The 11,519-nt window shown below is 39.8% G+C and overlaps 1 protein-coding gene across 1 annotated transcript in view; it reads right to left on the reverse strand.

The window, feature by feature from the left end:
* The window catches only part of SMC1A (structural maintenance of chromosomes 1A), a 31,575-nt gene extending 20,157 nt beyond the window's left edge, over window positions 1-11,418 (reverse strand). The window contains exons 1-7 of the mRNA XM_039350641.1: window positions 11,152-11,418; window positions 8,934-9,122; window positions 8,442-8,554; window positions 6,037-6,240; window positions 4,049-4,287; window positions 2,472-2,730; window positions 1,283-1,423 (exon numbers count right to left, since the gene is read on the reverse strand). Coding sequence (XP_039206575.1) covers window positions 1,283-1,423; window positions 2,472-2,730; window positions 4,049-4,287; window positions 6,037-6,240; window positions 8,442-8,554; window positions 8,934-9,122; window positions 11,152-11,260 — 1,254 coding nt within the window. The 5' untranslated portion in view covers window positions 11,261-11,418. The remainder of the gene's footprint in view (window positions 1-1,282; window positions 1,424-2,471; window positions 2,731-4,048; window positions 4,288-6,036; window positions 6,241-8,441; window positions 8,555-8,933; window positions 9,123-11,151) is intronic.
* Window positions 11,419-11,519: the final 101 nt, after the last annotated feature.

Below are 11,519 nucleotides of genomic sequence, written 5' to 3' on the forward strand. Positions count from 1 at the left end.
TCCATTAGTATCTAGCACGGAGCTTTGACACCTTTGGATGAGAACCGCCATTATAGGCTACATCAAAAGAATAAGATGAGAATCAAGAATATTTAATCCTGTCCTTCTCTAATTATTTTGGACTACAGATCCCTTCAATATCAGCCTGGCAGCTCCATGTGCCTTGGATTACACCTCCTTAACCAGATCATGAATATGCTTGGACATTACCAGATTGGAAAAAACTAGATGACCTCATCCATATACATTTGGGCAATTACAGTTAAAGTAGGTCATATCAAAGGCACCACTTTATCTTTTTATGTTGGTAAGAAATAAATGGTACAAAAGGATGAAGCAAACAAGGACAACAATGGCGGATGTCATAAAAGGTACATATCATATTACAAGACACTGTTAAACATCCTTGGGAATTTCCTCGGGCTAATCCATCATTCTCACAACAATCTCAGCAGCTCAACAGATGCTGCTGCAGCACGATGTGGATTCTCTTCCTCATCAACAGTCCAATAATGTATCTACTCTTGGTCCTTTCTTCTAAAACCTATGAGTCTTCTTCAGTTCTGCAGAATGTTTTCCAATCCCCACTTTAAGGCTGGAATGTCTGAAACTGGATATCAAATTCGCTTAAGAGCTAGCCAAACCTATACAATTCACCATTTCTCAGTTGCTCTATTAACAGTGGCTCAATGACATTGGCCTGGTTACAACTGGCCTACATTCAGTCTTTTCATGGTCTCAAGATGGCTGCCACTCTCATTTTTACCTAATATTATTTCAAACTACATCTAATACACATGCATGTCTAAGCAATTAATCCAATGTGTCATTTTTGGAACACCTGAAAAGTTCACACAGCTTGGAATGGCACAGAAAGTAGATTTTAGGGCAACAATATATGAGTAGATTCCATGAAATATTGTGTGGGGATGCAGGAAAGAGATAACAAAATAAGGCATTTGGGTGGGATTCAGTTTCCTTTGTTTTCTTATTCTCCTAATTGTAAAGCTAGACTTGAGGGCTCAGAAATAATGCTATGGCTGGGGAAAAAAAGTCCCAGTGATCTGGGGATAGGCTTCAGGGCCCTACTATAATTTATCTTCTTCCCTATTGGGATTACAAAACAAATGCAAATTAAATGTTATTCAGTTTGTATAAAATAAACTCAGTAAATCTGAGGCCCTAAAAATGGATGAACTGTGTGCAAAGCTTTCATTTAATTTCAGGAAGAATGCCTGCTATATCAAGAAGAAAAGGTAAGCAAAGACACAAGAGTGCTGACCTCTGTTTCAACTTTCTTCCTCTCTTCTAGATCCAGGCGGTCTTGATCTGCCTTCTGATCACGGTTGAACTTCTCTAATTCCTGAGCCAAAGTAGCTGCCCTTTTGCTGGCCTCCTCCTTCAGACGATGGTATTTTTTTACCTGTTCAATACATGAGGAAAGCAAGCAAAATAATATAATTAGAGCTCTTTCTTTCATAATTTATTTCATCCCACCCAATCTACAAAGAATATGAAAAGGTATATCTTATTCTACAGTCAAACATACAAAGGGTACATGCAAAAATTATGTTTCCATTTAAACTGCCTCTCAACCAATCTCCAAGATCCTTCTTTTATCCCCAAACTTACAGAGCTGTCTCTGGGATAGAAAGCTGGGGGGGGGGGAGGAAGGATTAAAAACTGCACTTTATTGATAGCAATGGGGCCCAGAATGGCTGATCAATCGACCTCTTCTCTTCATTGCTGGATTTAGATAGGTTTTAACAGCATTATTTGACAGCATTTTGTTCTTCCCAACCCATTATGACATCTGCTTTTTGAAATCCAAATCACTCTTTTCTTAGCTAATTAGTTAGGTATCACTGAGTTCAATTCAAACTGTTGAGACTTTGTTAAGAGTGGATTGTAAACCCTGAGCACATCTTTTTACAAAAGAAGGGTAGGCTATATAGAAATATATAAATTATTTTAAATGGTTGGGTTTCAGCTATCATGGTCAAAAAATTCCTCACTTTCATCACAATCTCACATAAGTAGCTCTTTACATTCCAGTTCAACATTATCTTATGGCACATAAGGCACTCCATGGACATTTTATCTCATTGTCCTAGCATTACATTAATTTTAGCCTCTTCTGACTCGGACTGATTTTTTTTCCAGTCTGCCTAAAATCATAAGCTTTTTTTCTCAGCAGAAAGAGAAACCTATATTTTTTTCATGCTATGCATCCTCTTGGTCGAGAGAAGAGCAGGGTTTACTGATATCAAAACAAGCATAGAACCAATTTCTGTCCCCTTCAAGTGAAAACATTAGAAATTACATTCTATAGGCTCAAATGATATATTTTTTTTAAATAAACCAACGTTTTTTTAAAATTAGCATTTCTTTAATACCGGCTTTGTAAGAAATCAAAACCAGCAACATCATAGCAAGAGCTCATTCAGTGGATCCACAGGCCTTGGTCACACCTGATTTTCTTCCAGAGTGAGATCACGGCCTTGACTCTGGCTCTCCTCTTCCATGCGCTCTTCGAACTCCTGTCGGGCCTTCTCCACTGACAACATCTCCTTCTCCAACTCATCCATGTCACCCTTACGCTTTTTGTATTGCTTCTGTGCATTCTGCAGGGACTTTTTTGCAGCCTCCAGTTTCTTGATCTTATGAGAAGTATTTTCTTTGGCCTTGATATATTGGGGCCGCTTCTGATTCAGTTCAGAATCCTTTTCCCTGTCAAAAAAAGCTTTTCTTTAAAAAAAAACAACATCTTGACCATTCTGTCTAATTTTGTGCAAATACACACCACCACTCTATGTTGTCATTCTAAAGTAAATCTAGGCTCTCTGATTGAGCCAGATATGCTACTACGCTAGGCATTGAATTAGAACACCTTCTACAAGTGAAAACATTAGAAATCATATTCTACAGGTCTAAATAATATTTTTTTTAAAAAAACCCCAACATTTTAAAACAATCCTTTAATTCCAACTACAGGCATTGTAAGAAATCAAAACCAAAGATATCTTTAAGAGAGGAGTAGGCAAGTTGCGCACTCTCTAGAGGTTTTGACTAGTTTCCATCATTGCCAGCCACCCTGGCCGATACAAGAGATACAAACATCTATTGTTATCTTCACCAGACAGGATCAGCAAGTACTATCCACACCTCCAAAATATTTAAACTTTATGCTTAACCAGGTCAAATTTTCAAAATAAAAATGCATGTTTTATTTTTCTTTTAGAACCAGGAACTGTTGGCATAGCTGTCACCTAGTTATCAAAATCATACCAGCATAATACTATGCACTTACAAAATTCAGCAGAAGACAAACTCAGGGTAATATGCAAAGATAAGTGAAGTCTTAAGGCAGGGGTCTTCAAACTTGGCACTTTTATGACTTGTGGACTTCAACTCCCAGAATTCCTCAGCCAGCAACGTTGGCTGAGGAATTCTGGGAGTTGAAGTCCACAAGTCATACAAACGCCAAGTTTGAAGACCCCTGCCTTAAGGCAACCACTTTATGTATTTATGTATTGACTGGTCAATGAGCACAAGCAGCAGATCTAAACACACTTTTGTTAATACTTTTCTCTGTTAAATATAATACAGCCAGGCATTGCCTTAGAAATAGAAATGAAAAGTTACCCTGGGATAAGATGGGCAGTCAATAAATTTAATAAATAAAATAAAGTTTTATTCTTTTTAAAATAAGCACTCGTAACACTGCCTAATTCTCTCAAACACAAAGATGTCCTATTTAGTAGATAATTTAGCTCAGTTTCCGGAGTTACTTATTCTGCACACTATCTAGTCTTTTAATTCTGCATCACAAAGACAAGTGCAAGACTGCACATGGCTAGTCTCAGGCTCCATGGTTCTGATTCCTTAACAATGGATTGAAGCATTTTCAGAATTCACTGAGCTATAGATAAACTCAGTCATGGTGACTTCTTATTCTGTGAAGGGACCCAGAGTTGTAATATAAAAACGATGCAGATCCCATGAGCCTGAATTCCGATACCCCGAAAGCCAAGACCACCAGCCTTACTTGATCTCCTTTTCGATTTGCTGCTGCTCTCTCATGACTTTGCCCAGCTCCTTCTTCCTGTCCTTGAGTTCGTCCTCCACTCTGTCCATGCGCTTCTTATCCTTATCAATCTCCTTATTCTTGGACCCCAGTTCCTTGTTCAGTTTTTCAATTTCAGCCTCATTGTGGTACAGCTTGAAGAGCTGGAGCTGGACTTGAGCTCGCACAACCTCATCCTTTAGACGCTGATATCGATCTGCCTGGTTCCCCAAAAAGGAAAGCACTGAATGTTTCACACAGTCTAAATAAGCTCAAATTCCAGTTAAGACAGCCTTCAAAAGAACCCTTAACATTAGCAACTTCATACACCTTAGGTAACAGCTTTTAGGTTGGGTTCACATGTTACATTAAGCCACAATTTTATTACTCCTTGGTTTACTTATGCCAAGCCATTCCTCTTAATTGTAACCTACAGTGGCCAAATATTGCATTCATATCATATACTAGAGCAAATCCACCACTACCGGAAAATGAAATAAACATTGTGGCTTAGTGCAGTTGTGCTCAATGTGAGACTTCAAGGATGCATGTAATTTCCAAAACCTTAGGCGCACAGCAGAAAGATATCCAAAATGGTTGCTGAAGTTTTGTTACTGGCAGCAAACGAATTTTATTAAATATGTGACCAGGGAGTAATCAACAAATCAGACAAAATTAAAAAGCAAAGCAGAATATTTCCACGAAGAGCCTAATCCTTGAAGAATATTATACCCGCACAACTAGTTCTCAAACATTATGCAAAACAAATTGTCTCGCAGAGAAAACATGTATGAGAAGAACTAATGCAACTGTATCCAATAGTTCAATGAATGCAGACACTACTGGTACAGGAAGACAAATCCTATTGGTCTACAGGAAATCCATTAAACATAATTCTCCTAACAGGCTTGAGAATCCCATGAAAATGGGGAACCCACTAAATGTTTATAGTATGTGTAGAAAGCCGGTCCATTTTCCTGCAGTCTTATTTATATTTGTGTTTACTTGTTTTTAATAATTTTAGATTTTTTTTAACTGTTTGTCTTATTGTATGCCACCCAGAGTCATGTTATGAGGTGGGCAGATATATACATTAAAAATAAATAAATAAAGGCAATTCAACTGGACAATCTCTAAGTGAGCTTGTGTGACCTCTCTCAGACAATAACATTATTTGCACATGACTGGCAGAGGGAGGGGCTTAAAGCTGATTTAATTAGAAAAAGCATTAGCAAAAGAACAAAAAGAATAAAAAGGCATAGAAAACTGTATCATTAATCCTATCTTTGCCTAAAAGATACTTCAAACATCATGGGAAGGGGGGGAGGGGGAATCACACATATTCACAATAGGTTTCTTGACACAGATTGAATGAAAGCAGCCATCACCACCACCACCACAAAAGAAAGCCTAGCAGAGGATTAGGCTAGAACACCATTCCAGTCTGTTGGGAGGAGATGAAATAAATAAATAAACAAATAAACAAACAGGAAAGAAGATGGAAACAGAAGGATAACATAAAATTGAACCAAGTGTCTACTTTAATCAAATACAATGAAAACAGAGGGGACTCTACCACCAATCCACCAAGCACCTTGGAAGCATGTCTAGCGTGGTACAATGGTTAAGGTGTCAGACTGGATCAGAGTCAAGTTCCCTACATAACCTTAGAGCTCATTAGGTAATGCGAGGTAGTGATTTGGTTTTAGTCCACAAAGCTGCTGCAATAGGGATAAAATGAGGAAGGAGCCTCCATATGCACCTCTGTGAATTTCCAGATAAAAGATGGGATTTAACTATGGCAGTGTTTCCCAAACTTGACAATTTTAAGGCATGAGGACTTCAACTTCCAGAATTCCACAGCCAGCAACGCTGGCTGTGGAATTCTGGGAGTTGAAGTCCACATGCCTTAAAATTGTCAAGTTTGGGAAACACTGAACTATGGTAACAAAGGCAGCTTCTGAAGTTACCTCCTCTTTCTCCTGCTTGGCCTCCTTACGCTCCGCTGCAATGTTCTTCTTGCGATGGTAATTGAACTGGGTGTCTTCCTCTGCCTTGACCATCTCCTTCTTGCGCTTGTCATACTCCTGAGCCAGCTCGCCTGAGCGACTGATCTCTTCAAAGAGGGCCGTGCGTTCCTTGGGATTCTTCATTGCAATGGACTCTACCGCACCCTGGAATTTATTTAATTTATGAATATAGTTGCCCATCTCGTATATGTGACTCAGCTAAGAATATGGTACTGGTAACAATGAAACACAATACTAGCAGAGTAGAAAAAAACAAACATTGGTCACTGAAGACGAATCCTACAAAACAACTTGTTCTATAGCAGAGGTCCCCAACCTTTTGAGCACCAGGGACCGGTTCCGTGGAGAGAGGTTTTTCCACGGACCGGAGGGGGCGTGGTTTTGTGTGCTGCCTGCATCTCATGGATGGGGCTTTGCTTGTTTGTGCAGACGGGTTCCCGGCATGCCGCAGCCATGGGTTGAGGACCCCTGTTCTATAGGACAGTGGGTATACCATAGTGCTGGCCTAAAAACCAAAAAACTGTGAGTTGTAGTCTCGCCTTAAATATGAAAGCCAGTTGAGTATGCCTGGGCTAATCACCTCTGAATCCAATCCATCACATAGGTTTGTTGTAGGGAAAATAGCAGGAAGAACGAGCGTTAGGTGTGTTTGCTACCTTGAGTAATAGTAAAGATTAAATATAAAATAAATAAATAAAAGACACCTCTTAACAGACCATCTAACCTCCCAATCCCCAGGCCCTGAAAAACATCCACATCCAGTATTTTATGAAAGACCAGCAAGGTTAGAATCAATCTAAACTCAGTACGCATATGGTGTTATAGAAGGCAGGCACTATACAGAAAAAGCAAATTTCTGAGGTCCCATCAAATGACAAACTTTGATTGGAAGGACCTGGCAGACCTAGTGGAATGGGCAGAAATAATTGGGGAGGCTGTCCCACAAATAACCCAGCCTTAAAACATGGGGGTTTTATTTATTTTTATTTGTATCCTGCCTTTATTATTTTTACAAATAACTCAAGGTGATGAATATATCCAATACACTTTCCGCCTCCTATTTTCACCATAACAATCACCCTGCGAAATGAGTTAGGTTGAGAGTGTGTGACTGGCCCAAGGTCACCTAGCCGGCTTTCATGATTAAGGCAGGACAAGAACTCATAGTCTCCCATTTTCTACCCTGGTACCTTACTGATTAGACCAAACTGGCTCTTTAGAGATGGCACCTTGAATTGTATTCAGAAGCACATTGGGACCCAACGCAGCTTGTAAAGCAGAAGTATAACACTGATTTACCGAGGTGCATTCATAACTGCCTCTACCACTGCATTCCACACTAGCTGCAGCTTCCAGCCTTCAATAATCCAAAATGGCAAGATCAGACCTAATATAATGTCCTCCTTTCTTCTAGCACAATCTGGATCAGAGGTATGATTCTGATGTTCTGGATTCCCATCACTGCCAACCTCCATGACCAATGGAAAATAATATGGCAGAGACAGTCCAAATCAGCTATGGTCACCTGCCTCTGCAACATCTCTGAGAGATGGATATCTTCAACATTAGGAATGTGGAGAATCAGTCTGAACTTCTATCTGTCTCTCCTACATGTCACTATTCCTAGAAGCCAAGCTTAGCAGGATAGCAGCATTATCTTCTCCAAAGCACAGGAGTCCCTTTTGGCACTCAACGTAACAGCAGTATAATCTCACATGGCCACTCTTTTAAATAAAGGTTGACCATCACCAAGCTCAAAAAGATTGTTTAGCCATCGTCCTTTCAGTATTGGAGAAGTCGACAATTGCTGTGGACTTTCTACAGAGGCATACAACTCAGCTATTTTGAATACCCCCAAGCCTAAACATATGCAGGTAGTCCTCAACTTACAAGTTTGTTTAGTAACTATCTGAAATGACTTATGACCATTTTCACTTATGACTGTTACAGCATCCCCAGGATTACATGATAAAAATTCAGACACTTGACTCATATTTATGACGGTTGCAATGTCCCAGTTGAAGTATTCATCATGTGATCAACTTTGGCAACCTTCTGCCAAGTAAAGCCAGATTCACTTAACAACTGTGTTATCAATTTAACAACTGCGATTCACTTAACAAATGTGGCAAGAAGAGCCATAAAATGGAGGCAAAATTCACTTTACAACTGTCTCACTTACCAACAAAAATTTTGGTCATAAGTAGTCATAAGTTAAAGACTATCTGTACACTGTTGCCATTGTTAAATCAGCAGGAGAGAAGAGCCAGTGAATTGGATTCTCTTCTGTTGATGCTAAGAGACCAAGCAATTCAGCTGGATTCTAAATTTGAAAATATACATACCTGAAAAACTAGGAAGTTCCTAGCTTTGATCAGAATGCCCAGCTTTTCCAACTCCTCACTGTATTCACTCAACTGTACTACTTTATTGTTTATTTTGTACTCTGATGAGCTTCCTAAAAGATAAAAATTTCATTTACCTTCAACCAAAATATATGTACGTACGTACATACATACATATATATAAACATTAGAATATATCTTTTATATTGTTTGGGGCTGTATTGAATAGAGGAATGTAAGGAAAATTCCTCTATTCAATACAGTGGGATTCATTTCAGATCCCATATCCATGGAATTGACTTTTAATCCCACTTCGCCTGAACCTTTATATCTTTCTCTGAGGTAAGTTATCTCCCTCCGTCACTCCTTCAAAAGGGACCAGCCCTACCAATCCTTGAGGTCCAACCACCAACTTTTTGCAACATGGGATAACGGAGCCCCCATCCATTCTAGATCTCCAAATAATTTCCCCAACCTATATTTAACTCTTACCCACGATGACTCTTGCAAAGGTGCGATCTTCAATACCATCTTCAGAGTAGACCATGCTGACAAATGCCCGGTTGGCGGCTGGTTTCCCAACAGGAGCTCCATGAATCAAGTCTCGCAAAGTCTTTACTCTCAAATTGCTAGTCTTTTCACCAAGCACAAAGCTGATGGCATCCATGAGGTTGGACTTGCCTGGAGGAAAGACAGCAAAGAGACATATATTTCAATATAAATGTGCTTAGTAAAATATTGGACTGTCATTTAACTCAGCCCTTGCCAAGCCTAGGTATTACAATCTTTATGCCATGCTCATCTTTTCAGAGTATTGTTTCTGAGCATGTGCAAATTATGAATTTTTCTCCTATAAAAAATCTCCTTTGATTGCAAAGTAGGAGTGGTATTTTATCAACCTCTCCATGAGTTCTTCATGTTTTACTAATATGAGTTTTCAATCCAGCCAATAATTACTATCTCCCATCATGGTGAAGTGGCTTTTTCTTGAGCCACATGCAGATACAGCTGATATTTTCCTCTTTGCTCCTATGAAATTATTGAAATCTTATAGTAAAGATTAAATTTGTAATATTTGGGCAAATCTTTCATAAACATACACACACACATAAGAAAAACTGAAACTACTTTTCACCAATGTCAACACCACATTATGACAAACCTCATCTTTTTTTCTATATTGTCCTAGTTAGTTAGACGCCATCAGGTAAGGCTCAACTCCTAGTGACTGCATGGACAAATGGTTGCCAATTCAACTTTTCTTCAGATCTATACTATCACTAATCCTGAGAAAGCTAAGTATTTTTCGGAGCTGCAGAACAGGCAGAATCTCAGCAGGGATATCTTTATGCAATTAAATGTTATACTACCTCCTGGGACTTGGTCCAATGCACTTTTTTAAAAAAAAAAAAATCCCTCAATACTATATTTTATTAATGTTCCCCTGCTCCTTCTTAAGCCCAAAATTCTTCTAATGTACACATCTGCTCACAGGCATGCCTTGTTACCATAGCTATATATTGCCCAATGGAGCCCAACAGGTAGGCAGCTTCATATATATGCAAAAGTGAGCATATGGGCAACACTTTTAGCACATCTGAAACAGCATTAAGTAGAATTCATAATCAGGAACTTCAAAGGTGCTACCTAAAGCATCTCCACATGAATATTTTCAAATATAAAAATGTGCTCAGAACTGAGAAACACACAAAAACAAAGGAGTTAGGTCTTCTGAAAGTGGAACATAAGCATAAAGTTTACATTCAGATGAAAACCCAACCACTTTCTGACTATTACAAAGTATATATAGGTGGTTCATATGGTTCAGTATTGCTTCCTATTAAAAAAAAAAAAAACACCCACACACTCAGATTTTAGCCTATTGCCCTGCAATGCTAGTTTTCTACGTTATGATGGTAAGTTGTGTGCTGGAGAGAAGCACTTAATCATACCTACTCTCTCTCCCACAAACAGGCTGTGTTCACTACAAGTCAGTTTATAGCCCAAATAATAATACTTTATTGAACTTGTATGCTACTGAACTCTCAGATTCTGGGTGGCACACAACCAAGAAACTACAATAAAATCAATTAAACATAAAGAGCAAAGATAAAAAGTAGCATGCCAAGCAGTTTACATATTATTATTAAGGTTTATATTGTATGCTGCAGTCACAGAGTTGAGTTATAGAACTTGAAATAAATAATGTTGCCAAATTCCAGTCCTTAATCCTATAACCTTTTTAAACCATAAAACATACAATTTAATATATTGTGTGAATTCAGATAGGGTGCAGCCCAGATATAGAAGTCAATGAAAAAAAGGCTGCACACCAGACATTGTGTTCATTAGGCATTGTTCCCTTTCAGCAGCAGATGTCAATCAGAAGGATAAATCATGCAACTTAGTGTAGTAACCAGGCACCTCTCCGCTGCGTACAGTGTGTGTATGTATCCAGGAGCTGACAATTTCTCCATATCGTTCTCACGGATGCCAGCCTAACTGCCTTCAACTCAGGCCAAGCAAGCCGCAGAGCAAACCCAGAACAGCGATTCCTTCAGACGTGCAACACGCACCTCAGCGAGCTTTGTTCTCGCCGAAGCCCACCGAGGGTCGTTTGTGCGGGACTAAATTAAACCGTATTTGCCCTCCCCCCACACACATATATATACGGACTTCCCCTGGCCCGCTCCAGCCGAGGTTTGCCTACCAGATCCATTGGGCCCGATGATGGCCGTGAAGCGCCGGAAGGGCCCGATAATTTGCCGCCCCTTGTACGATTTGAAGTTCTCGATCTCGATCAGCTTCAGGAACCCCATGTCGCGAAGGCAAGAAGGGAGCAGGGGAGCAGTAAGGGGCGGTGGGCCCCGACACGCGAAAACAGGGACCCTCGGCCGGCACCCCTGAGACCCCGACTCCGTCCGCTGAAGCCCGCTTTCCACAAGGGCGGGCGCCCAAAAAATCTCGCGAGAGCTCGCCACTACATTCGCAACCCAAAACCCGGCAGCGCTCCTTGGTCCGTGGCGGCAGCCACGCCTCCTTCTAAATAAACAGGCGTTTGATTGGCTTGTCCCCTCT

The sequence above is a fragment of the Crotalus tigris genome, unplaced genomic scaffold, assembly GCF_016545835.1.
Source record: "Crotalus tigris isolate CLP2741 ecotype Arizona unplaced genomic scaffold, ASM1654583v1 scf7180000018343.506757, whole genome shotgun sequence".
NCBI lineage: Eukaryota > Metazoa > Chordata > Lepidosauria > Squamata > Viperidae > Crotalus > Crotalus tigris.